Source organism: Meleagris gallopavo, chromosome 8 (assembly GCF_905368555.1).
Source record: "Meleagris gallopavo chromosome 8, MGAL_WU_HG_1.1, whole genome shotgun sequence".
Lineage (NCBI taxonomy): Eukaryota > Metazoa > Chordata > Aves > Galliformes > Phasianidae > Meleagris > Meleagris gallopavo.
In genome coordinates, this window is record NC_139411.1 from 17651761 (window position 1) to 17679109 (window position 27349).

At 37.1% G+C, this 27349-nt stretch overlaps 2 protein-coding genes across 12 annotated transcripts in view; one reads left to right on the top strand and one right to left on the bottom strand.

Moving 5' to 3' along the window:
• MAPK8 (mitogen-activated protein kinase 8) overlaps nt 1-18756 on the top strand; it is a 44516-nt gene extending 25760 nt beyond the window's left edge. For 2 of the 6 annotated variants that reach the window (XM_085230177.1, XM_085230178.1), the window contains 7 exons: nt 4101-4266; nt 8513-8584; nt 10560-10742; nt 12684-12808; nt 13762-13825; nt 16745-16822; nt 17809-18756. In XM_085230177.1, the coding sequence (XP_085086303.1) occupies nt 4101-4266; nt 8513-8584; nt 10560-10742; nt 12684-12808; nt 13762-13825; nt 16745-16822; nt 17809-17954 (834 nt within the window). In that variant the 3' untranslated portion in view covers nt 17955-18756. Of the gene's footprint in view, nt 1-4100; nt 4267-8091; nt 8164-8512; nt 8585-10559; nt 10743-12683; nt 12809-13748; nt 13826-16744; nt 16823-17803 lie in introns of all 6 variants that reach the window. The other 4 variants (XR_014884904.1, XR_014884903.1, XM_085230179.1 and 1 more) reach the window with 4 other exon arrangements.
• A 1140-nt stretch (nt 18757-19896) lies between these two features.
• Nucleotides 19897-27349, bottom strand: part of ARHGAP22 (Rho GTPase activating protein 22) — a 123223-nt gene continuing 115770 nt past the window's right edge. For 5 of the 6 annotated variants that reach the window (XM_019617624.3, XM_010714469.4, XM_085230175.1 and 2 more), the window contains one exon: nt 19897-27216. In XM_019617624.3, the coding sequence (XP_019473169.1) occupies nt 26988-27216 (229 nt within the window). In that variant the 3' untranslated portion in view covers nt 19897-26987. The remainder of the gene's footprint in view (nt 27217-27349) is intronic. The other variant, XR_014884902.1, reaches the window with a different exon arrangement.

Below are 27349 nucleotides of genomic sequence, written 5' to 3' on the forward strand. Positions count from 1 at the left end.
AACCACCTCTGCCTTTGTTGTTTTGGTAACCAAACCTGAAATTCCATCTTTTGAAAGAACTGCCCAATTTATTTCAGCTCCTTTACTAACAGCGTAGAAAATAAGTATTTGAAGTTTCCGGACAAAAGATCATGATAAAGAACTGTGAGTGGAGCTTTCATACACCTGTGTGTCACAAAGCATTCCTTCAGGTTGCCTGCAGGCAAAAATGACAATTACTTTTCTAGTGGCTTATATGTGAAATCCAGTTAGGATATTCTGAATTTAAGATCACCTATTGAAGTTCAACATCTTACAAATATATTTATGTGTAGTGTGATGATTACTTGAGGTTGCCTAGTTATAACTTTTCCAATATGCTTCCTATTATTTTGGGAAACAGTAAAATTGTATTTTTACAGTGTGATGTTCTTCATTGTAATTTTTTATTTTTATTTTTATTTTGTGTAGAGAGAAATGATGCAGGAACAATTAATTAAAATTATGTATGCACAGTACTTTCAGTCAATACTGTGTAGGATCCCTCAAGGATGATGTACACAGCAAAATCATGAATATTAATTCTGGATGCTACAACCGCATTACTGTGCTGCGGTGCTTGCCCACTTCAGTAGTCCACCTCATTGTGGAGTGGCCTGCAAGCTAGAACTGGCAGTATGACACTCCCTTTCAGTCTGCTGTTTCTCATTCAAGAGAACCAGGGTATTGTATGAAAAGCAAAGAAAATGTAAATGGCAGAACACTTTTGCTCAGCTGGTTCCAGTACACATCTGCTGTCTCTAGTTAAGAGCTCAGGGAGGGAAGGTGAAAGCTTCCTTCACACGTACAGTTTGCCCTGGTATGACTGTATTTGAAAGAGTTGAGGAGAGGATAATAGGCAGAAGCACCACCCAGCTGTTGCACCCTGCCCTTCCTACCCTGCACATGCTTATAGATGTGCTAAAATAGACAATGAGTCTCTTTCTGTGGGTCAGTGTAGGCAGACGCTAAGTGCCAGTGCAGACATTGCTTCAAGGACAGTTTGTGCTGCTGTAAAGTAGGCACTGAATAACAGACTGTAGAAATCAGTAGTAGGTGGAAACATTTACACAGTTGTTGCTTCTTTTCTACTACTAAAGTGGGCTGTTGGATAGGAGTAAGGACAACTTTGAGGATACATTTTCTGCCTCTGTAAATATGGGTGGAGTTCTGAAGTGTTTCCTGCTGTGGAGTAGTACAGAGTTTAGAGATAGCCCATTCCAATGAGATTGTCTATAGATACAATTGCTATGTAAATATATGCATGAATGATTTTGAAGGGCATTTCAGTTGCATGACTTCTTGGTAGACTTTCATTTGGCAACTTGCTCTCTGACTGCTTGAAGCTTCAGTGTGTGCAAGCAAAATGTTTGCATTGCTTTTTGTGTTGCTCCTCTAAATTTTAAAGTGTGATGTGTCGAAATTCTTTTTGTTGAACAAGATCTCAAAAGGCAAAGAGGACATTTGGAACGTGTGGCTTCATTAATAACTCCTTATGTCTCTCTTCTAAGCTTTCAGCAGCACTATACCAAGTATCTAGATCTAGTGACTTTCTTGAAACTTGTTATTCCTTAAACACAGTCTGCACTACAGTGGCTGCCCTTGAAACATTCTGAATAGTAATTCAGTGCACTTATTTAATGTCCTTACAAGTTTTAAGCAATTTTGCTATTGGTAGTTTCATATGTTTTTTAACTTTGTTGTTCAACGCCTAACATAGTTGAGATGATCATACCATCTCAGCTACTTTCTCAAAGCTTGACAAATGACTAAAACTAAAATATTTTCCATGTGTGCCTGTAGCATTGGATGCTGTCTGCCATGCAAATAAGTGTGGTGCTTTCTTATAGCAGACTAGAGGCATGGAACAAGGCAGATGTTACACACAAAGAATTTTGGAATGTTTCACCTGTAAGTTGCAGAAGATATATTTAGCTCTCATGGCATTGGGTAAAGATTTAGGTTGATAAAGACTTGACTGTATCTTTGTGCTGACTTTAATAAATGTTGACAGATGAGCACTGTGGTGTTCAAAACATTCTGCAGAGATGGAGTCTCCAGCAAGTCTACAAGTACACATGCGTTTATATTTTGCAATTTGTGGAGGATGAATAATCAGAGTTGCTGGGTTGCGCCTCACTAACTTGCTGAAGGACACAACCTATCTCGTTAGTCTTGCATGAAGGCTCTGTAACATTGTATTCTGCCTAATTTTGAGCACTTAACAAAAGTGCCTACTAATAGAAGCCCTTCACATAAATCTCTTTAGAAAGAGAAAGAAACTTCTCCAAAAAATGTAGCTGATTCAAAAAAAAAAAAAAAAAAAAAACATGAATTATTTTGATATGTCTTCTGCTGTAGGTTCTGGATGTATTTCTACAGCCTAGCAAAGTTAATTACTCTCACAGGATCTTTTGAGTCCTCATTTATGTAAAACATGAGGTATTGGTCTTGCATGAATTTGAAATCCGGTATAAGTCAACACACCTCCATCATTTTGAACAATAGGAATTCTACATTCTGCATGAAAACATGCTCCTAGGCTTCATGAGAAACACATAGTATTCAGAAATCTAAGATGGTCAGTACTCTTTAAATTTTACTTTTTGTTTTCATAGTGTTTTTACTCTTGCCAGGGGAGAATCTATTCAACATTTTCAGTGTTGGTCCTGTAGCTTTGGGCAGGACAAATACAGTTGATATTAGCAGCATGCACCTGGGATTCTTCAGTGAACATCCTCCAGATAATAGATTTGTACAAAAATAAAGCTTATAATAACAGGATTTTACAAAATCTGAAATATGCATATTGAATAGCTGAAATGCCTTTTAATACTTGAATTTATTCATTACATTTGAGAATCTTTTAAGCCAAAGTTGTCTTCACAGTCTTTGTGTGTGTGATTTAGAAGTGTGTATGAATATCTAAGTATGCAAGACATTTAATTACCCATTAAAATTCTATTGTTCCAAAACCTCTGTTTTCTTTTTTGGCTTCCTCTCTGTCTTTTGTGCAGCTTAGCCCTCTGAGGGGCTTGTTGAAAGACATACGAGTAAAATGAAAATCTTACAGATTACCACTTTTGCATCTTTAAGAAATAATGAAAGAAAGAGCTAGTTATCAAATGCCCACAGCTAAAATACTAGAGTCCTCTGCCACATCGTATTGCTTTGTCTCATTAATCTTGGTAGAGGTAGCTAGAAAGGATCCAACCTTGTATGGATGGTTTATGTGTTACGAATGATTTTATGATGACAAAGTTATTCTGAACCTACTCTGCTCGTAATAATTGCTCTGTGACATTCAGATGTGTGTAAGATATCCTGAGATAATGACTGAGAATGTCTGTGTAGACATTGCAAAGCCCCTATTGCTAATATAATTTTGAAGTTGAACTGAAGAGAGTAAAGTTAACCAAGATTCCAACTAAGAACCTCTGAAAGTATGTAATTTTTCACTCCAATTTAATAGTTAAGTATCTGGCAGTTTTTCACTGGTGCCTTTTTGTGTTTGGTCACCAAATTTGGTATAATGTAAACCAAATCCTAAATGAGAAATTAGATCTATGTGAGCATGAGCATTTCCTTCCTGTTCAGAGAAATATCTGCGTTGGTTCAAAAGAGGTAATGCAGCCCCAACCAGCAAAGAAATCTTTTGCTTTTTGCATTTATGAACGATTCTAATGATTTTTATATTGTAATGACTATTGCAATTGTCACATTACTTGCGTTCTGCATTGTAATAATAACTGGTGTTCCAGTGAACAGTTTCTAGACCTTTCTCAGAGCTAACATTTCATACTAACCTCAATTTATTTCACACATTGCTAGAATATCTTGTAACACTAGTTGTATTTTCCTTCTTTAATTGCTATATGAATCTACAAGCACAAGAAGGGAATTAATTCTATGGTCTGCTGAATGCATATGAATTAATGCAAGGGGGAAAGTAAATTGCAGTTATAGAAATGACCTAGTCATATATGTGGGGTTGAATGTTAGTAGTATTCTCTTTTAAAAATGTGAACCAACGAGTACTTTGTGCTTGTCTTAGTGGTCATATATGATGTTTCTTTTTAAAGGACTTAAAGCCCAGTAATATAGTAGTAAAGTCAGACTGCACTTTGAAGATTCTTGACTTTGGACTGGCCAGAACTGCAGGAACTAGTTTTATGATGACGCCTTATGTAGTGACTCGTTACTACAGAGCACCAGAGGTCATCCTAGGGATGGGATACAAAGAAAACGGTCAGCAAATATAGTCTTTCTTTGGCATAGCTTTATTTTTTGTTTGGCACGCCACATTTTACATGTTTAATGTTTTTTTTCAAGATGTAAAAGATTTTATAAATTAGGCATGTGACCAAAATGCAGATTCCGGGTACACCAATTTATTTATCTAATTCCATTAATAATGTTTACATTTAATAGGAGAAAAAATTGAGGGCCTTGTTTGTTTAAAAATTTAAGTGACCTGCTTGGTAGGTTTATTTTCCTTCATGAAGAAATGGAAGTATGTTTTCTTAAGATATGATACATACCTTTGTATACTGTTGACTGATTTTATTCCTGATGAGGACGTAAATTATAACAGTGTGTCCCAAATTTAATGTTTAAAATCCTACATTCAATAATGCCATTCAAGAGTAGGCAACAAACGAGCTCAAGACACCTGCCATGGCATTGTTTTTATTAAAACAAGCCCAATTTAAAACTGTTGCACTAAGTTCTTAAACAATGCTGCTGAAGAAAAATGCACAGCACCATTAAGAAGCATTATAGGTTCTCTGTGTCCATGATGAGTTACAGGGAAACTCGTTTACTTTGTCCCTCTGCTTGCTTACATTTCCCTCCTCCTTACACTCCTTTGGCCCTCTGTTTCTCAGTAACCTCTAAAATATTTAGGAAAGCATTTAGCATTTGAGGAAAAATCACACAATCTTCTAAATGAACACCTAGTATCCTTCAGGAAACCAATGGAACATGTGCTTCCTAAAGGTCTATTTATGGCTCTGATTCTGCTGCCATTTCATTGATCTGCTATCACTGCTGTCAGTTCACCTCACTTGGTGCTTCTGCCTCAGGCAGGTATCATGCACAAGGGTCACCATTTGCTGATTGTGTTCTGAACACATTATCTATTAGTCCTCTAGTAAGCCCCAGAAGGTGCTGCAATGCTAGAGGCTTTGTTAGCCGTCTCCTGGTGAGGTGAGGTGTGTGGCTTCTCTGGTTACAGACACAACTGGGGCTTGCAGTGTTTTTCAGACTTCTTTAATGTAGTCTGCATACTTCCCTGGCAACTGCATAGCATTAGGACAAGTTCAGGTCGTACAGAAACTATAACTGTTATGTTCATAGAGACTGATCTCTTTTTTGTGATTGTTTATGAAAGCCAGGAAGAACAACCCCTATCAGTGTGACAGTGGAAGAATTCAACTCAAAGGAATGAGAATAGGTCTTTTTTCAAGTCTGTGATTTATGTTTCTATTTGGATCATTAATCTGCCAGATAGGATGTACAGTTGGCTATTTTTTCTGTAACTTTCAAGACAGAGGTCAAGTGAAGCAAGCGTAAGTTACTTTTTTTAACTGCTGAAGTTCTGTAGAAAGCAAGCACTGCTTTAAGTTTTTTCTTTCTTTTTTCTTTCCCTGAAGGCTTTGCAATGGCCAGCTAAGAGGCAATAATCACAAAAACCTAAAGCTGTAGAGTCATTCAGCTGCCTTGCAGAAGGAATTGATGTGATGGAGGTCTCAGGTTTTCTGCCATAGACTGCCCAGTTCACATTTTTCTCATAAAATTTGTAATTTTGAGTTACAAAAGTGTGAAACATTCTTTCCATTCAAATGATGCTGAGGTTTATTGTTGTAGTTAAACAGACTGTGTTCTAGAGCACCCTGTTGTTGCTAGTGGCCTTGCTAGTGACAGCCCACTTCCCTAAGTTAAGAGTGAGTTGTGCTTTGCAGCAGAATGTAAATCCAAATTTACTTTCATATGAAAAACTATACAGCATCTTCCCAAAACCTGAATATGTGGTCATTGAGTTGAGAATGACACTTTTTATAGAATGTGAATTTGTTTGCTAAATGGTTCAGGAAGCAGCCTGTATTTTCTTCCCTATGTACTGTTGTTATGAGGAGGTTATTTACATAAATTGTTGTTGTTCTTCACAGTCACTGCTGATGAGTTCCTTCCTGTGCAGCTCCACTGACAGCACAGTAAGGCTGCAGAGGGCAGCAAGGCAAGTAGAAAGGATGCACTTGTAGTGAGATCCATGGGCTGCCCAGGATCCACTCCTGTTGACATTGATGCCAGTTGTAGCCCTCTAAACCCATAGTTAAAGCAGTTGTAGCTCTCTAAACCCATAGTTAAAGTAAAGGTTAACTTATTTAATGTAGAATTAAATATTGAAAATTGACAACAATTAACGGTTAAAAAGAGACTAACATTTAAAGCAGGGTCATCTGGCATCTTCATGCTGTTTCAGTTCCCTGCTGAACTTCCCCTTCAAGATGAGGGAGGACACATCAGTACACGTACTGGTGACTGAGATACATGCTGAAGAGCAGTAATCTTTGGTGCTATGTATGTGTATATGAAATCTGTAACTAAAAAAAATGAGTGGCCCAAACAAGCAGATGGTAGAGTTAACTTCTACATTTGTTCTGTTTTGTAGGTTAAACAGAGGAATTGTATTTAATGTTTTTCTTAGTCCTCAGAGTCTTCTGATGCATGAAGATAGATCACTGACTCGTGTTATTTCTCTTACCAGACTTCTCTATGCAATTATGGGAGGTATTTTCATCACATTGGACACATTATTTACAGCACATTTGGATATATTTTAGTTTGTGAAGGTAGCAGAATGTGTACTTTCTGTAAGCTTTCAAAAAGTGTTATAAAGGGAAAATAGTGCTAATCATAAATCATTTTTAAATGAACCGGGCCCTTAATTTTGACCTATTAATATGTACAGTTGTGGTCTTTTTCCATATGATTTAAACATTATTTTAGAGGAACTTATTACATAAAAAGGAAGGAGTGTTTTCAATAAGAAGCAATGTTGTCTGCTTGAAATTGTTTAGCTCCCTCGCAACTTTCAGAAGCGATTTTTGGCATACAGTTTTTCTCATTTAAATCCCCTTCTTCTCTGCTTAACTGAAATTCTGGTCTTACGTTTGACGTAAAAGTATTCATCATAATACAGATGCATGATTATGACATCAAGAAAATATTTGCATACGGAATTAATGGAGTATCTCTGATGCAACTTAGAAAAATTGGCATACCTGTAAAAAGTGAACTTGTGCATCTATGAGTATATCTTATGAATGATTTATTTTAAGATATTGTGGAAAATAATCTTTTGTACAAAAAACACTACTATTAAGCTTTTTGTTTGTATGTTATTTCAACAGAACTAGAGAAATATTCTTAAACCAAAGAATTTTAACTTGAAATCTCTTAGGAGCATACTAATATTGTCATTAACTGATCCTCTAAAATTCTAAGTGATCTTTTACTGATTGTACTTGCTTCTTGTTTAAGGGAGAGAGATATGCATGGTAATCTGACTCACGGAAATACTTGATGGCAAATGTTAATTCCTATGAAATGACTAATTTTGCTTCTGAAAGTATTAAATATTCAGGTACCCCATATTTTGAAAGGTCATTTTCGTTTACTCCTCTTAAAATGATTCCTATAGTTACAGTGAAAGTAATTTCAATAAACTTGTCTTGGAGATCCGACGTATTCTATTGAAAGAGCTTTGCAAGCCTCAGAACTTGAAGATGGGCATTATTCTGCTTGATTCATGTGTATCTCTCTCTCTGCTGTAGCTCTTGCTCTCGCACTGTGTTAAACAAAAGGATGGTTTTCTGCCTTGTATTTGAGACAGTTAAAAGCTAATCCTTAAATACTGTGTTCTTAAAAGTGGTTTCATTGATTAATATAAAGATTTGCTCTTCTTCCTGTGCTGTCTCTGCAGTTTATAGAATGCAGTCATGTTATGCTTCTTTTAATTTTAAATGACCGTTTGCTTTGCTTTTCCTTCTTTTTGTGCTACAAACATAGTGGATTTATGGTCTGTGGGGTGCATTATGGGCGAAATGGTTTGCCACAAAATCCTCTTTCCAGGAAGGGACTGTATCCTTGTGCTGCTGCAGCAGGTTGAATTAGTTAGGAAGTGATTAACCTTTTTATTGATGTTATGTCATGAAAATGCATATTGTACAATTTTTTTTTATTAAATGGACATGAATTTTTCTTGTGATAACACTGAAAAAAAAAATTAAGGACTTCATTTTAACTCAGGCTGCACCTAGCAGTAGGACATAGTCTCTGCTGGTCCTGTAGTTAGCGTACATTCACCTTCACTCACTTCCATTACACATGCTTTTTATAGTCACTTCACGTGTGTGTGCGTCTAGGTATTTTTATTTCCTTTATTTTGATAACTATCTTTTCTGTTAATATCATTGCATTTTGTTTTCAGTTGACATTTGGTCAGTTGGGTGCATCATGGGAGAAATGATCAAAGGTGGTGTTTTATTTCCTGGTACAGATCGTATCCTTACCTTTGGCCTAAGATGTAGTTTGAAAAGGTCAAAAGATACCACAATGATTTAGTTCCAGGTTAAGGTGGATCTAATTTTTAAAATACTGTTTTTAAATTGCCTTTCCAAAAAACCATTTGCAGGGTCGTAATTTTGGTTCCAGGTTGCTGCAAAAATAACTACAGGTATAGCACTTAGAGCAAAACAACAGCACAGATAGCTTTAATGTGTACAGTGCTCTTTAGAAATTAATGCTTAGTGAGAAATTCTAGCAAGAAGAGCAAAATACCACTTGGGTGAACAGACTTATTTTTCCTTTTTCCTTTTTTGTTTGTTTCTTTTCAATTTGATATAGTGTCTATCCATTGATTTTGGATGTTGTCATATTTACGAGAGACATTTTTGTTTGTTTAGGTGGTGTTTTACTGGTTCACATGCATTGGTTTTTGCTTTGGAGCTCATTTATATGTAATAACTTAGTAATCTCGTTTGGTACCCAAGCACATTTAGCTGTTGTTATTTTTTTATGTTTTATAGGAGACGTTTACAAAAAATTCCTAACCAGCTTAAATGATTGTCCACCGGAGTGTTTTATTTTTGTATGCAGAAATGATCCTGCAAACAGCTTTCAGAAATATCTGGTGCTCCTGTCTTGCTATTCCATGAATGGCTCAGTGGTGTCTGCGTGGGTGGTCATATGAACAAATGCTTCAGACAAAGGATCTGCTGCAAGCAAACAGAGCTGAAAACTCTGGATCCTCACTAAAATTAGTGGAAATTGAATTGGAATTTGGCATCTTGTTTCACTAGTAGTTGATTAGATGCCATCAGAAATCTTTCCCGCTTTTCTTGCAGATTAATGGTTTAAAAATCAATACATTACTACATGGGTGTGAGGACTGGGTAAAGGTTTTGGGGCATGACAAGGAGATGCAGGGAGTCCATGCTTTCATCACACAGCCTTGTCATTGCCTTAGCTGCACCGTGCTAGCTTTGTGAATCCAGGTTGCTAGTTAACCTGACTTTTAATTCAGACAGTATCCTTTTTTTTTTTTTTTTTTTTTTCCCTTCAAGACCTGTGCTAAAGCATTGTAGAACTTGAAAATCCTTGAAGCTTTAAGAGAGGGCCTGCTGATCCACCTGAGGGCTTAGGGAGCCCAGTGTCTAGTCTTAGGCAGTAGCCAAAAAGAAAATGCTGGGAGACTAGTTGAATGACATAAGCATGTGTGAGATTTTACTGGAACTCACTCCCAGTATGTAACCATCTGCAATGAGCCAAATTTTTGTTTGCTTTGTTTTGCTTAGTAGCATGTATTAAATTCTTTTGCCATGAACTAGTCAATGTCCCCTAGTTGGTATAAACTTTTTGGGTAAGATGTTCCTTGGCCTCAAAAGTCTTTCAGTTCTTCATTGAAGACACTGACAAAATTGTTGTTGACCTGTGTGTGCCAGGATTTAATCCTTCATGTGGCCATGGCGCTATGCATTGTGTTTGGTCAATGTGAGATCACTAATTTGGTACAGTCCAGAACTCAGCTGAGTTACTGAAGTGAGGCGGAAGCACAAAGCAGCTTTACAAGGTGATTCTCTCCAGTTCCTTAATGAGGCTTAGTAGTTGGAGTATTGTGAATACCAGTTTAGATCACAAAGTTAATTGTTTTACAGAATGTCTTTAAACAGTAACACAAACACCTTTATTTGAGCTTAAGATTAAATCTTGGGAGTCTTTAACTTTCTCTGTTTTGCAGAAGTATATCCTTTGCCAGTTAATTCTTATGATTTCAAGTAAAATACATATTGCCTTCACTACTGAGATGCAGTCTTGCTTTACTTCACTGTTTTCTCTATGAAGATACTGCTAATTAATGATGAACTTGAAATTTTGTGATCATTTTCTGTTTTAATCTCTGTTGGATATTTCATGTGGTTTTAACATAACTTTTAGCTGAAAATTAGACACCGTTTTTCTTAGCTGTGCAACCTTAGATATTGATCAATGGAATAAAGTTATAGAGCAGCTAGGAACACCGTGCCCCGAATTTATGAAGAAATTACAGCCCACAGTTCGAACTTACGTGGAGAACAGACCCAAGTATGCTGGATATAGCTTTGAGAAACTCTTTCCAGATGTCCTTTTCCCAGCTGATTCTGAACACAACAAACTTAAAGGTATGTGTGGTGTATATTTTAAAAGTTTTTAAACTGTGTCATACCCAACAGAAATGCATCTTGGTTTTGTTCACTATGAAACCATCCTGTTAAGGATTTACGTGTTAAAATATTTATGTAATGGGAGCAGATGGAAATACTAAGGTGAGGTTACTGCCACTTTCTCATATTCTCTGGAATAGCTCCTATTTTTTTCGATATCTGAACAAAGAAATGAAAGGCTATTCCTCTCAATGACAGATGTGGTTTAGAGAGAAGTGAGAGGAGAGAGGAGTAGATGTTTCATAGCCACAGTAGATCTTGTTTGTTTGGGGATAAAAATAAAGTTTTTATATTCATCATATACATATATCCTTTAGTTTCTGGAATAAGTTACTATTTTTAAAGCTCACCATGTTTTCTCTGACTAACAATTACAGTTTATGTGAAAAAAAAATAAAAAAAACAGCTGTCACTTAGAGCAGAGTGATAGGTGCTTGTCCTCTGCTACTCCAGCCAAGGTACTACTGCCAGCAGGTATGGATGCCATACCCAGGGGCAGAGTATACTGAAACCCTGGTGAGACACATCTGTAACTTGGTGTTATTGTGGTAAGGCCTTTCCAGCAGGCCTTAATCCATGGAGAAAAAATGGAAGACTCCAGGTGTTTAGGATTCACCTTTGTGAATCCTTTGTATTTAAACTGTTCATGATGTGTAGTTGGTTTTACTTGAGCATGGTTTATACAGCTTCCTTACTGTACCTTGCTCTAATCCTGCTAGGTATTACATACTGCAAACATATGACCTGATATGTTCATTTCTTCTTCCTTCTTATCCAAGATTTTCCTATTTACTATATAAGAATACTTTGCCCATAGAAAACTAATTTAACAGAATACAGACCTCAGCTATACCTTGAGACTCATAACACATCTTACCTCTTATATCCTTTTGGATTGTCACAATCAATGCTTTTCCTTCTTCAGCATTTATCTTTCAGACACTTCAAAAGTGTTCTCTCTCTGCTTCCAATCTGGTGAAATGTTTTACTTTGTATAATTACTTTCAATCTTCATAGTGATGACTTCAGCATTTAGTTGAATTTGAATATCCCTTTCTAAAAGGGAATTTAGCTAACTAAAATAAAAGGTTGCTAGAAGTTGCAGTGTTGCAGTTGGATGTTGCATAGAAATGACTTGATGGCTTTGCAGCATACTATATGTTTCCATCCAGTTGATTTACTTGTCTTACATTTAAACGGCCAGTTCCATAGTATTTGTCTTCATTCAGTGTATTTGTGTGTTTTTCCTTCTTTTTATTGCATTTTGTTTCTTGTCCGTGTTTAGCCAGTAAAGATTTTTCTCCTAGCTGAAGGTTATCCTTTCTCACCTTTCAGCCAATCTTTGCATAAGCAAAAATAAAGGGTGCTTTCTTGCTCTACTCTGTTTTTCTGAGAAAGAAATGAGAGATTAGAAAAAAATGTAGTAAGGAGGAGTTCCTTTTTGATGTCCACTCCTTCCCCAGTCCTCTATTTTTAAAAGGAAATCTGTTACAACTTATTTTCCAGTCTTCTGTTAATTGTCTAGCTCCTATTCTCTTTTCAAATTACTATTTAAATTATTATTGTCCCAGTAACAAGCTTGATAAATAAGAAGTATTCTGTTGTCAGTGTTCCCTTGCCTGCTTGTAGGACGATTATGCATAGTTGCTGTAGAACTGTCTTCCATGGAACGTTTTATTTTTTTTCTAGATAGTACACAGTCATAAATTCTTTCCAAAATGTTAGTCTCTTCATTTTCCTTCTGTCATCAAATGCACCATTTTCTTAAACCTCAAATTACATGAGGGTTGTATAAATGATAAAATGGAGTTTGTTACTTAAGTGTTCTCTCTTTATGAGCTTTGAAATACTGTTATGTGCATGTGGCATTAGTCTAAGTAGAAAATTTCACTTTTGCAGCAAGTCAAGCAAGGGATTTGTTATCAAAAATGCTGGTTATAGATGCCTCGAAAAGAATTTCTGTGGATGAAGCCCTCCAGCACCCATACATCAATGTTTGGTATGATCCATCAGAAGCCGAAGCTGTAAGTCCTTGTTTTAGGTCTCCAATGAGGAAGATGTTTTGTCAAAGCAAGCTTGTTTTGATGCTCTGTGTAACTGCTTCAGGGGAGACTACTTCATGCTTTACACGTTTCACTTGAAGCTTAACTCAGCAGTAATCATTTTCATTGACATTGATCAATATACTTACTAGAATTAGTGATAGGGGTGGGCACAGACTTGCACATAACTGCAGTACCTGTGTGTGTATTTTGTGTACAATTGCATATATATGGAGCAATGAACTGAAAGTCTCTGATACAGAGTTCTGATTTATTGAGCTACAGTTGTTACAGCATGGTTTGATTGCTTGTGATAGTATTCTAGTTATTTGCTCCTGGGCAAGAGGAATGCTTTCGTTACTTACAGCAATTGATAGCACTCTTTAACTGGCAAATAAGTGTTTCAACAAAATCTGATAGGAGGTCTGAAGCTTTGAATTATTGACACTAATGAACAAAGAGATCAACTGAAAATCTTCCTTTAAAAAATAACTTCAGCTTATGAGAAAAAAACTCATTTTTAAGAGAAAGTAAGCTGGCGATGGCCCACTAAGAACAGGAAAAGATGTTTGGTGTAAGTGGTACAATTAGAATTCTACTGATCTATTATATCTAGAGAGAAAGTGATCAATTAACTCTAAATAGGTGAAAAGGGCTGCTTGTGCTTGAGACCACTGCAGTTAGGAGCATTATTACCAGCCCTTTTAGTTTCTGTTTTAATTAATACACTAATATTCATTAATGAGCTAACTAAAACAAGTTGAAAACACAAAGCAGCATCTAGAAAATGAACCAAGCATGAGAGATTATTTGACCATGTAAATACAGTAGTTTTAAATCAGGTCCTTATTCTGAATATCTTATTTCCATTTTTCATTTATTGTGTTTGTCTGTGCCCTTTGATTGCTTTATCATGAGTTAGTTCTGTTTTCCAGCCTCCACCAAAGATACCAGATAAGCAGTTAGATGAGAGGGAGCACACAATAGAAGAATGGAAAGGTAAGAATGATCCTTCTGCATATCCTACAGGTTTTTAATGTAGGAGTGCTTCTAGGCTTACTGTTACTAAGATTCTTCTGAGTAATGTAATAATATATATTTAAACTGCTTGGAATGGCAAGGGAATAGATCAGTGCTTCACAACCTCTTGGTTGTCGGGACAGGAAACGTTTTCTGTAAAGGTGATGAGTCTTTGTAGGGAGTTGAAGGTCACTCAGCTGTAGACCTGCTCATTTCAGTCAACTTTTGCAAATGGTAAAGCAGCATTTTTAGGAAGGGAAACTCTTCCAGACAGAACGGCTACGATGAAAAAGGATGGAGGAGTTGGAGCACTGTAAGTCTGAATATTAGCATATTAATGTTATTTGTACAGAAAGAGGAAGCCAAAAGGAGTGTTAGCAATGGGCAAGACGGCGAGGTTGTAGCTCATGTGGGAGATAGCAGTGGTTTCATATATAGAATCTTGAGAAAGTAGCCAGGGCTGAAGTGTAGGAAGTGTCAGAGTATGACATAAGGATTACCTCTAAGAATATGAACTTTAGATTTCGGTACTGGTTTTGTATCCGTTTTTTCTTTATACTTACAAAGTATAAGGAGAACATCCTTGAATGTAAAGCTTTCGTTTCATTTGGAAACTGCTTCTAAAAAGATGTGCTACTGCAAAGGCCCCGGTGCTATGCATCTTCATCAGTTGGTGTTTGATGTATGGTAATCCATAACCTTGCTATAACCTTCCGTACCCCTTGGACTTTATGAACTAAGAGGCAGTCACTGTGCTTCAAAGACCTATGGAGATTAGTTTTAAGATAAATGAAACTTCCATTTCTATGGAGAAATGTTTAATATATGTATTATTGATTTCGTATGTTTTCCTTTGCTGCTGTTAGCAATTCAGATGATATTGTGTGCCCTTACAGTTGTTCAGAAATCACGTATTACTTTTGTTAGAATTCTTTATGTAAGTAAATGCTTGATTTACTGTAGAAGTACAATATTGAACTACCCTCTGTAAAATATATTAGTCTTTTGCATAGCCTAGTTAGTACAGTGTTGACAACACTGAAAAAATCCCTTCCTTTGGACCACTGCTGTCCTTCATCATGTGATTTAACATATTAGAGGATTTAGTGTGTTCCAGAATTGGTATTGATTATTCCTAAGCGAAAGGCAGAACAAATGCCTGAGTTGATCATTCTGTTACATTCTGTTATTCACTGAGCTTAGAGCAGGTGTGTAGCTCTCCCAGTGCGAGGGCCACATGCTAGTTAGCTCTTGAGAGCCTGTCTCCAAGGTGCGTTTAGGTGCCTTAGGACCATAACCATTCTCACTTAGTATAAGCAAGGTGCTTTTATTTAGGATGCTTGCTTGCTCTATCATCTCAGATACTTCATTTAGTTCTGTGTGCTTCATGGATTTTAAATAGGATTAGCAGTAACACTGAGCTTTGGATCCAGAGAACTGTGAAGGCTGCTTTCAGCAAGAATGTAGTCACTGACTGATCTAATACTTTGTACTGAAAACGCTTGGGAAGGAATTGGAGCCAGATTGGTATAGCCAGAAGGAAAATAATACTTTTTCTTAAAAAAAAGTAGGAAAAAATGTTTAATGGAATATTTTTGACAGTTTCATTGCGTTGGCTGATAATGAACACAGGGCTCTAAAATCTAGTACTGCCACACTTGCAATCACTTCCTGTTAGAAACCTATTAAATAAAAGCTATTAGGGTTTTAATTGTAAAGGCAGAGAGAAAGAGAATTGTAGAAATTCTCTTGCTGTCTTCCTTCCACACAAACATATTCCCCTTTTGAAGCAGCAGGTATGCAGTTATATTGCTAAAATAAAAACTAAGTATTTCAAGCAATACTTGTGAGACTGCCACCGCCCTTGTAATTGTAATTCCTAAATGCTTTTTTCTTTCAAACCATACATGAGTTGACCAATGATAGATAAGAAGTAGTAACTTGACAAGTCAGTTCTTATGATCTGCATTTAATGTGTTTAGTCCTGTTCTTCTATTGCTCCTTCTGGAGATTCACAGCTGAAGTGTTTTCTGGGTGACAGGATGCCATTAGCTGAGAAATGTTCTGACCTGTATAAAGCGGGATGTATGATTCACATTACAAACACTCTAGGAGCACTTATAACTTAGTTTAAGAATGAGGGAGGTGAAGTTGCTGCTTACATTTATCCATAGTGTCGTATTCCATGTCACAGTGACCTGTTGTTGCTGAGGAAACTTAGTGGCAAATATGTGTTGGGAGGATGGCAGTCCTGTTTGGACTCATCTGTTGTGGTTTTTGTTCCTATCTCATCCATGAGCTTGTGGCCTGATCTCTCCTAAGGAAATCACAACTTGCCAAGAGTATCTTGGTTGGTTACCTTATTCAGGCAAATACCTGTGAGAGGAAAAAGGCAGGTTAAATCGTAAGAGTTCTGAATTTTTTTCAGATCTTTAGACAGACTATACTATGAAAAAAATAATAATGTGTGAAAGGGCTTTTTAAAGATGAGAATGAATTAATGACAAAGAAACTTCCTTGATAGAACAGCCTGCATGATTCTTTGAAGACTGCTGATCTGATTCTTCTGTACCAAAGAAAGCATTGATAAAAACAGAATAGTCATTAAGACTCAGTTTAGCCTCAGGTCCTCAGACCGTCTGGACAAAAGACTGAGAGCAATGTCAGTGTGTTCTTGAGTTTTCCAAGCCATTGTAGCTCCAGAAGTAGAGAATTGTACATTACAATACCACTTGCCCTTCTGTAATCTAGAGCCTAATGTTCAAAACTAATTCTAAACAGTAATAGAACTAAGAAATTTAGATGTACGTTTTAATGGGAGATAAATTGTCAATTGAGGGGTTGTTTTTTTTTTTGTTTGCAAATTCTATTTTCTGCCTTATTTCCCTTCATTTTCAGAATTGATATACAAGGAAGTCATGGACCTGGAGGAAAGAACCAAGAATGGGGTTATACGTGGGCAGCCAGCCCCTTTAGGTTGGTTACAATAAAAGCACAGTATGAAACTACGTAGAGTTGTAGGTCAGGAGAGTGTAAAGCTATTCAAGATATCCAACTATAACCAGGCTCAAAAATGCGGCCCTTGAATGACTGCTAATCTCTAGAATTCTCTTTGAGTTTGCACTTACTTGAATGGAATGTGGAGTTGGCATCATTTGGTGGAATATCTCTTTTTATTAATCTGATAAATTATTTATTGATGCTTCATTTCAATCCTCTATAAAGATCTCAGTATGTGTTCTGTAGAGTACTTCATACCTACCCCACTGCCATAGTCTGGTAAGATATGTAATTTGTAGCTGGTGCAGTATCACATAAAGATACAACCACTACTTTTATTTATTAAGTACTGAAACAGGATTTCTGGATTGTATGTCTTGAAAATTCCTCTAAACAGAAAAATTATGGAGCATATTTAGAAAGCGTTGCTGAACTTCAGAGCGAGATGGCAAAAGTTAGCTGCTGCTGTTGACTCTTCTCAGAGTTTACTGATGCCCTGGCTTTGAACTGCAGCATATCTGAAACTGGCTGTATGCAGTGCAGATGGATGCTTGCTATTCCCCCGACTAAGTTGGAGGATATGATGAAAAAAAAAAAAAAGGCCATTTTCTTTTCCAAAATATGTAAATATTATCTGAGTTGGCTCTCAACATGTAGAAGGATATCTTAGCCCTGGGTTTTTGTACTATTTGTGATTTTTAACCTTCGGTCATCAGCATTTATTGTAATTCGACAGGTATCCCATCATGTGAGTTTTGTGGCTCTTACCATAGCATTCGTAAAGCACCACATTTTTATGACTTGTGGATTTTATTTACGTTGACAATTGTTTGAGATGCGTGTCTTCAGACTTGCCAAAATGGGGAGTAGTAGTGACTGTTAGGAAGAGACAGACTAATGCAAGTGCTGAGCCGTGCAACTGTATCTGCAACTGATTTGCTGTTTTGTTTCTCATAGCACAGGTGCAGCAGTGATCAATGGCTCTCAGCATCCATCTTCGTCGTCATCTGTCAATGATGTGTCTTCAATGTCAACAGATCCAACATTGGCCTCTGATACAGACAGCAGTCTAGAAACCTCAGCTGGACCTCTGGGTTGCTGTAGATGACTACTTGGTCTTTTGGGGGGTGGGAGGGGGTTCCTTTTAGTCATTAATAGGGCACCTTTAAAATTTGGTGGTATTTTTGAGTGTTTTTTCAAAAATAATCATAGAATTCATCATAAAGTGCTGTAATTTTAAACTGTAAGTTGTGTTAAAAGCAGCCACTTTTTTTGCTGTAATTAACTGTAAAATATTAAACCTGATAATTTTTATTGTGGTTTTAAAATCTGCATATTTGCTTTACTATTATGCTGCTGATCTTTTTTTACTGAATTTGTAAGATTTGTTTTATCAAAGCACATATTAATGTTGTGGTCATTACCATATCATGTATTATTTAAGATTTTATAGGTTTTCAATTTTTTTAAATTTAGAATTTATTCCAGATGTTTTGTTCATGATATCCTTCGAAGTTTTATGCTTGGTCATATGTCCATATTGAGGTGGAGGGGGAGAGAGAGTTGGGTGCAGCCAGCTGTAGGCTTTTTGGAGCGTGCTGCTATGGTGCTGACAGTGAATAACATGCTCTTTCATTTTGGCCACTTGCCTATAATACTTGAGTAAAAGCAACAATTACTGAATTTTGTTAGAGAAACAGTATGCAGTCCTCTGTAAAGTAATTTCATTTGAATGGTTTTATGATCTTAAGAAAGCAAAGCCTATCTTCAAGGCTGCAGAAACATCTAGCCTAACAAAGGGATGTGATGTCTTCTGCACAATTGTGGCATGCCAAATCTCATGATCACCATAAAACGAGAGGATACTTCATGAATAATACATTACAATGCAAATAAACTGTTTACTTCTAGCTTGTAGCCTGTTTTTGTACACAAAACAAAGGTGTATCCAGGACGTCTAGACTGCCAGCAGGAAGAAGAAATATGCTGTAGTTATACTTCCATGTAGTATATGGTTCTTGAGAGTTTAGTTTCTTACTACTTTTGTCTGCAAAGGTGAGTGCTTTCTGGGGAGAAGAGGAAAGGATGTGAATGCAGCAGGGGCAAAATTTCAGCTATTCTTTCTCCACCAAAAGTAACTGATCACTAAAAACCATGAAGTGGTAGAAGAACCTCAGGATTCCTGTAGCTAATGCATTAAGTCAGCAATATGTGCCATCCAAAGGAGGGAGAAATAGTGCTGTGTAAATTAATATATATCTCTTTCATTTGACCGTGAGACCAGTCACGGAAGTATTTTAACTGTTTACATTTTATATTTACAGAATGATTTATGTATAACTGACTTAAGTTTATGTATGAGTTAAACAATCATTCAGAATTTATTCCTTTGGAAAATGCAGATTTTTAGTGAAGCTAGGCTGTGTAATTGATTGCCATGTGTAGATGCATATTTTGTGTAGTGAATTAGAATGTAAAGAGGAATTTAAATTAGTAATGCTCACCAAAATGAGCATAAAAATTACGGAAGTCTTGCCAGGCACAGAGCAGAAGCAAATAATGTGGCTGGCTACAAAGGTCATCTGGGAGTGACTGATGCTCTTCAGTGTGGTTCCTTCACTTTGTTGGGTTAAAAGTCTCTCTTGTGTTTAGAATGGGAAGAGGGAAATTCATCCTTGCAGCAAAGTTTCAGAAAAATGTAAGTGACAGTAATGCTTTCAATATCTAATGTGTCTTTTTAAAAAAAATGCAGGATACAAGGAGTGCTAATGTCTTAAAGATGACTAAATTGTTAAACTGCACAGTTTCCCTGGCCTGGCTAGACTGCTGGTAAGTGCTATTTGTGTGTGTAATTTTGGTTTCCTCGTTTGTATGGAATATTTCATTATTGCCTTTCTAAACCACATTTGTTAAGGCAATTATTTTTACAGGATCCTGCCAAATTGTATATTACCTCAGAATAGGCAGATCTTATTTGGACTTTTCTCACACTGGAACATAGAAAATCTGCTCAATTTGAACAGAGACCAATAGAACAGTCTATTTTGTAATTATTATTATTTTTTTTTTAATGAAAGTTCAAACTGTGAATTAAGCCAAAATTTTTGGTCATAGAACAGTACTATTTTGCTACGCAAGGGTTAACCCGGAGTATGAAGTTAACATACTGACAAAATCAACTTCAGATGCCTGTAGATTCTATAAAGAATGGGATTTGGTAAATATAATCCCTATTTCAATTGATTTTGGACCCCTTTGGATTGCAGTGATGACTGAAGTATTTGGAAACTTTAATTTTTCACTTTCCAGTGTCCTAAAGAAAAATTACTTTAAGATGCATATTGAGTGAATCTGACCATTATTTTTTTTCTTTTAACATAAATATGCTGAGTCTAATATTACCACAGCAAGCAATCAATAATAACTTCATTTTGCTCATAATCTCTAAGAGGAATTGAGTTTTTCTTTTCTTGTAATGTAGTGTTGATGAATGGCTGAGATTGTCCTCTGCAACCTGTTACAGTATGAAGTGAGCAATGTTTAAAGTAATTATTTCACTAAGGTCAGAGCTCTGGATGCTGGAACCTATAGTCCACTCCTAGCATCGTCTTCATAGCAGTGTTACTTTCTTTTTTTTTCTTCCAGCTGATTGCGTTTTAGGCAAACTTAAAAGACAAGTCGATCAGATTCTCAGTAACCAAGTTACTGCAACAGTAGACAAGTCTTATTTCTTTTTATTTGTTGAAATATAAAATGATTTCAGAGATGGTTGTGCACTGCCACAAATAGCAAACAAAGGGGTTGAGTGCAACTGTTTTTGTATATTCTATTGCCAGCTAATATGCTATCTAATACACTGTAAAAATTTATTCCTGAAATATTAAGCTTTATTTCAGTATACGATTTCAAAATCTTCTCATGGTAACAGGCTTTACTAAAGTGCATGCAACGTTCCACTTCTAGGGCTGTTCCAACCCATTGGAGTTGGTAGGGATTGCATTACAGTGAGCTGTGTCTGATTTCATGTCAGGTGAGCTTAAAAGCTGGCCAGTAATAATATTAATTCCCACTTTCTGTGGCGGGCTCTAAAAAAGCTCTTCTCCCTTTGCAGAAGTAGGTTCCTCAGGGTTTTTAAATAGATGGAAAGGTGGGGGGGAGAAGGGAGGAAGATTAATACTGTTACTGTGTGCTGTACCTCTGCTCTGTGATGTCTTTTGATCTGTGAAATCTTTTGTTGAGGCTACACAATGGAGTTGGCGTGTGTTACTGTGTGTGTGGGGGGGGAAGCTGGACTGCCAGAGCATCAGCTGAACAACCTTAGAGCAGCCTGACTGACCAGGCCACCTCTGCTTCACTCTCAGCTAACCCGAAGAGACGTGGCACTTTCCCCTATGTAGACACTGCAGCTTGGGTTTTTGGTTTAGAAAAATCTTACTGTACTGTGTTTATATTAGTATCTTTTTGAATGAGAATTCCAGCTAGATACAAAGATAATATCAGTATAAAAACTGGTAAGCCTTCCTGCCCCATGCACACACAGAATCGTGTAATCACGTATGTGTGAATTTAAGAGGATGTAGTGAGCTGTAAATGACACACGGTTATGGCAACAGCACCCTCTGCTGTTCCAGTGTACAAGCAGAATGTTATTGACGTAGGTTTGCTTTGTGGAAAATTGCTTCTCTGAACATAAAGGCTATTCTGTTAGAAGGCAGAAACTCAGCACCTTGACTGACATTTTATATTTATAATGCTTCAGCATTAATACATTCAGCATTAATCTCAACGTTGCATAAAGAAAATGATCAAAGAGCTAGTACATATAGATAGTTCCTGCCAACCAGGAATCCAATATTAGCTGTTAACAGCAGCTTGTTCGCATTGTTGTATTTCATTTGCCTGTTAAATTTTTGGTTCACCTGTCTGGATATAGTTTGAGGATTGGAGCTGAAAGAGAGCAGTCTGCATAGGATTAGGAAGAGTTTTAATGGAAATCTGTGATGAGATTCTACTGCCTAACTAAATTTTCGGTTCGTTTTATTTATCTTCAGTTATGGGCACTGGATTAAAGTGATATTTCAGTTGATCTCTTTTACGTCCTAACACGGATCTCTCTTCTTTGTGGATGTGTTATAAATCAGATAACATTGTTTCCACTTTTGCCGTTAAAATTTTAAGCAAGGTTTTCTTGATCTACCTCACACAAACCATCTACGCTTCTGAATAAGCAAAGTAACCCTTGCTATTGGAACTACACTGAATGTGAAATAGAAAATTACACTTCCTTTAGAAAATTGAACCTTTTGGCCAATGTTGAGACAATATCAGTAGTTATGTTTCTTATATATTTCACGTAAGATGTTCATGTGTAATATATAGCTTGTGTACAATAATGTACATCTAGAATATTGTGTTAGCTGTAAATTGGTGATTTTATTATTGTAGTCTGGTTTTGTAGGTAAAAATAGCTTACTAGTAGTGTCAGCTCATCCTTTACATTTACAAAAGGAAAAATTCTTGGTAAGCTTTGCATACAGATGAATTACTTTTGTAGGCCCAATATCTAGTCTATTTTTGAGAGTTCTTTAACTTTTATTACTAAAGTTGAGAAAGGAAAAAAAAAACACCTTAATGATTGTGATCATTCCTTCTGCCCCTTTTAAAGTATATTCTTAATTTTTTTTTTGTCCCAGGAAATACTAAGGGGAAAATACATCATGAAAAATAGTGGGAGAGCTATTTTTTTTCTTCCCTGCATTTGATAGCTTTCCTGTTTTTCTTTTATTCCCTCCAAATAAGCTGTTGGTGGGGCATTACTGAAAGCATTGTGATTTTTTTCAATCATTCATGCCATAGGTCATTACATGTGCACCACTGGAATGTATACATTGTTATTTAGTATGTTAATTGGTTATAATAATATTTTAAATAAAAAAGGAAAAAAAAAAAGCTTGACCAATATGCATTTAGTGTTTCTTCATTGCTAGGCTGGAATGACAAGCATGGACTTGACAGTAAGACTGCAGCTGGAGTTGCATTAATGTTGGTCTATCCTGAAAAATGTTTTAAGTGGTATTTATGTTCTCTTTTGTGTCTGAGCTCATCTATAGGCAAAAAATGCTGTATTTCTTCCATTTTTACTGTTTTGCTACCAACTGCAGTCTGCCTGCCCTCCTGGTAATGAAGCTGCTGGGCCCCTGTGTGGTAGAAAGAGGTAAGCTATGGCCCTTCTAGTGAGGGCACAGGGCCTGGGTCTTTAGGAAAAAAACCCTCAAAACTGATTGCCAGAGAAACTTTAAGATACCTGATTTTTGAAGGGCTGTTACTGGAGAACAAATGTGGGTAACAGGACCACTTCCTGCACTGGTTTTCCAGTATTTATTTCGTTACCTTCATTTCCAGCAGGCTCTGTGAGTTGCTTTAAATGAAGACTCGGGATGTCCTCAAGTTGTGTTTGGCTGCATGCTGCCACGTTGTCTCTGCATCTCATTTTTGATGTGAAGGTGCTGCAGCTGAGGGCAGTATAGTGCAGCCTGCTTCCTTCCTCTGGAGCAGTTCTTCAGGAGGTGTTCTTCTAGGAAAGTGGTGAGGCTCAGAGATGCTCTTTTTTATTTGCCTATGTTAGCATAAAGTGAGGCTAGTTCTAAGTAACACATGAATATAGAACAAGGCCTGAGACAATCCTAGTTGTCAGCTGTGTTAACTTCATTTTTTATCATTTTGGGCAGTAGTTCTGGCTGATAAACCTAAAGCTGAAACTCTCTGTAGTGCTGCTGGCTTGTATAGACCGCTTTGGCAAATGTGGATCACTCATTAAGTTAGCATTACTGCTTTTCCTTTTCATATTAGAAATACCATGGAGACCTATAGAATTTCTTCATTATTTCACTTTGGATTTATTTTTTTCAAGTATGTGCTTATGTAGGATTTCTTTCACTGAAGTTTTTTTTTTTACTTTTTTTTTTACTTTTTTGCCTGCATAATGTTGGAAGGGATGTTTCAGGCTAGGAAGTTATCTGATTCTGTGTCTTATTAGGACTAGCAAACCTGTAAAAGTCAGTTAAGGCTTCAATTTAATTGGTGGTGCTGGGAGGGGGCTGGAAGAAGCTAAATGTGTGTAAAATAAGGAGTGCACTCAGATCTGTGAGACAGGCAAATGAAGTGGTGGGAAAAGAGCATGGAAACAGCAGCTGTTACTGAAGAGAGTATTATCCTCGTCAAATAAGGACATGGTGATCCATGGGGTTATGTCCAACAGCGTGAGCATATCCTCATTTCTTGCAAAATTGCTCATGAGAGGAAAATGAACATTACATGTCTTTCACCATGCTTAAGAGTTTGCTTCCTGCCGAGGTACATTTTAGCGAGAATGGGATACACTGCAACTTCTTGCAGCCTATTTACTGCAGTGGATCATCTTCAAAATGACCTAAGATCTATTACTTCTGAAGAAGAGGAATATATATTTCTGGATCACAACAGTCAACTAAAGGTTAGTGCCATTAATTGCTGTGAGTAGATACAGTTTGCTCTGTGAAACTGACAAGAATTAATTTTATTCTGGCTGCTAGCTCATGTAGAGTGCAACACAGCTGATAAGTGATCCTGTCTTGGAGCTGAAGACTTGGGATAGGTGGCTTTGTCTCTCGCTTTGGCTGTAGATTATCAGTTGTCTGGTATTCTAAGTACTTAAAAGAATATTGAGAATTGACTCATTTGATTTCTCTGAGAGCTAGTGAGCAGTCTGGTTTAGTTGTTAGTTGTTCTCCCTGCTTCACATATTTGTTTTTAGGCTCTCAATCAGCATGGCTCAGTATTGTAGTGTGCTGGAATTAAAGAGAGCAGTCTGCACTAGAAACATACAGGAGGTAATGCAGTGTGAATTGTTTAAGGGACGTAGGCTGTCAGGATGTTGGATATAATGAAAAGTACCTGTGTTGGGGTAAGAATAAAAGAAGGTACAAAAATATTCTGATTGCTGCTACTTTGGATTCAGTGCCTCTGGTAGTACAAACTGTCACTTTTACCAGCCTGGTATTTTAACTGCAGAGTTATTTACAGCCTAGCACAGGCTATACTTTGACATGGAGGTTTATTTTTGAGGACTGTCATTAGACTTCACGCTGCCTAAAAGCCACTGTGGTGTTCCAGCTGAGATTCCTTGTTACAGGAATTGCTCCTCATGCTTTGTGCATATTTACAGTTTTATACGGGCCCTTGTCTTCCTTGTAGGCTCAGTTGTGATCTTGTAAGCTGGTAAGGAGTTGTGCCCAGTAGTAATACCCTGGAAGGATACCTAGTGGTGCTCGTTAGTAATACAAAGGGGGGGGGTTAAAGCTGATGCTGCTGCCTGCAGGTGGCAGGCTGCTCCTGCTGAACAGCCAGGATTGTGCCACACTGCTTCACCATAGGGGTAGTAAAGAATCCAGTGCAGCTGGACATGCTTGGAAACTGTTCTGAAATACCCAAACAGCTTAGTTATATTTCCTTGCTTTGCTTGACTTGCTGTAACCAAGAAATATGAGGCCAATGTGTTTCTTTTTGCTCGCTTCAAATGGTTTCCATTTCTGTGGGAGGGAGAATCTCTACAGCGAGGCAGAAACAAGTTAACTTCTGTTTAGTCACCAGTGAGATAAGGAGAACATCAATGAAAGAAGCTGTGCAGTCTGCTGGTACTGCAAAAAGCCCATTCCAAGGTTACTGCCAGATAATGAATTATATATTCTTTTCTACCAAGAAAAAAAAACAAGGTCATTTTTCTTTTTAAGTAGTTAAATGAAGCGAGCATCTTCACTGCAGTCTATACCAGTTCCTAGTCAGTTCATGTGGTCTTGGCATTTTTCTGTTAAAATCATTCTCCTTTGAGACTCCCAAGCTGCATCAGCTGTCAAAGATTTCTGGCAAAAGAGGACAAAATAGAGTGAGTGCAGGGGCTGGCAAACCACCTCAAGATGGATCTGGTGAAACAGCGTTTTGTGTGCAGGTTCTGTATGACTTGGGGCCCTCCAAATGTTGTGCAGAATTTCCCCAATAAGTCAGTCAGTCCCTTGAAGGGAAGTGAGTCCTGACAGTCCTGGAATTAAAACTTCATTCTAATAGTGTATGTTCTTTTTGTAGAAGTAGTGAACTTAGGCAACTGGATTGTTTGCAGTTCTCCTATTCTCTCATATCCCCATAAACTTTCTTGCAAACAAAAAAAATCAACTGCTGCTCTGTGACAGTTAAAGATAGATCCCACCGTTTCCCTTCTCCAACACTAACTGCATTAATTTCTCTTACAGTCATTTTGCTATTCAAGTTAAAATACTGACATCAGTTGGATGTGTTTTGATTATAATAAGAATTTTCCTTTTCTTACCTTGATGTCTGATCACTACGTATCAACTCACAGGAGATTTCTTTTTTCTTGCAGCTAATCTGCTCTATTTTTGGCTCAAAGTAAAAATAAGTTACCTAGGGCAAAACATGCATATTTGAAGTACCAGTGAGTTTCTGTGGCCAATCTGGTTGTTAAACAGGTACAGTTTAATAAGTCATATTTTTGTGAGGAAATGGAACTGTTTGGTACCTAAGGGATAACGTAGCGAAACTGTCAAAATTTCCAGTATTTTTAGCTGTTCAGTAGACACTGTTTTCAAAGCATCTTGATAAAATAATTCCACTTTCAGCAATGAGACATCTGAACAAACTTTACGTAGAGAGTAGGGAGGAAAAAACCTCATATTCAATCCATACGCTAAGCCACACTGAATGAGGTGACATTCTAGAACTGCGGTCCTCCCAGGTCTCACCCACCTTCCATGCCTTTCCATTGTCCGTGAACCAGCAAAAGGAGGGTGCAGGGAATCCAAAGATGGAACAAGTACAGCAATGGAGACCAGAACCTTTTGACCTGTGGATAGAAAGTGTGTCCTCTCTTTCTTGGCAATCTGAAATCTAAATGTTCAAGTATTATGCTTAGCAGTCTTTACCCAGCTGGCCCAAATACTAGAAGAACATGAAAAGACAACAGAGCACATGTCACTGAGAGCACAATCACTGCAGAAGTACTCATGATACATGAGTATAACTTAACAAAATGTGCATTTTTTTCACTGGTTTTGCCAGAAATAGAGTTTTCTGTGATGTACGTCAGGTTGTTCTATTTGGGGACTTTAGCACTTTGACTCCCACCAGTTAAACATCCTAATGTTGAAAAAAACTCTTCCATTTCCTTCTGCAGGAGGTGATTCCTCTTCTCTGCATCTTCCCGAGCACGTTCAGAATTCCTCAGTTTTATCTCCAGCATTGTGTATTTCTTTCGTTCTTGGTCCAGTTCTTCTTCTAGCCTAACCACTTGCTTCCTCAAGTCTGCACTTGCTTCTTCAATTCTTAAAACCAAACAGGAGAGAGAGGGAGGAGAGAGAAAAAAAAAAAGAAATTTTAAGTAAGTAGCATGATAAGTACTGCTGTGATAAATACAAGTTGTTCTACTTAGAGATAAAATATCTTAATTCTAAGAGG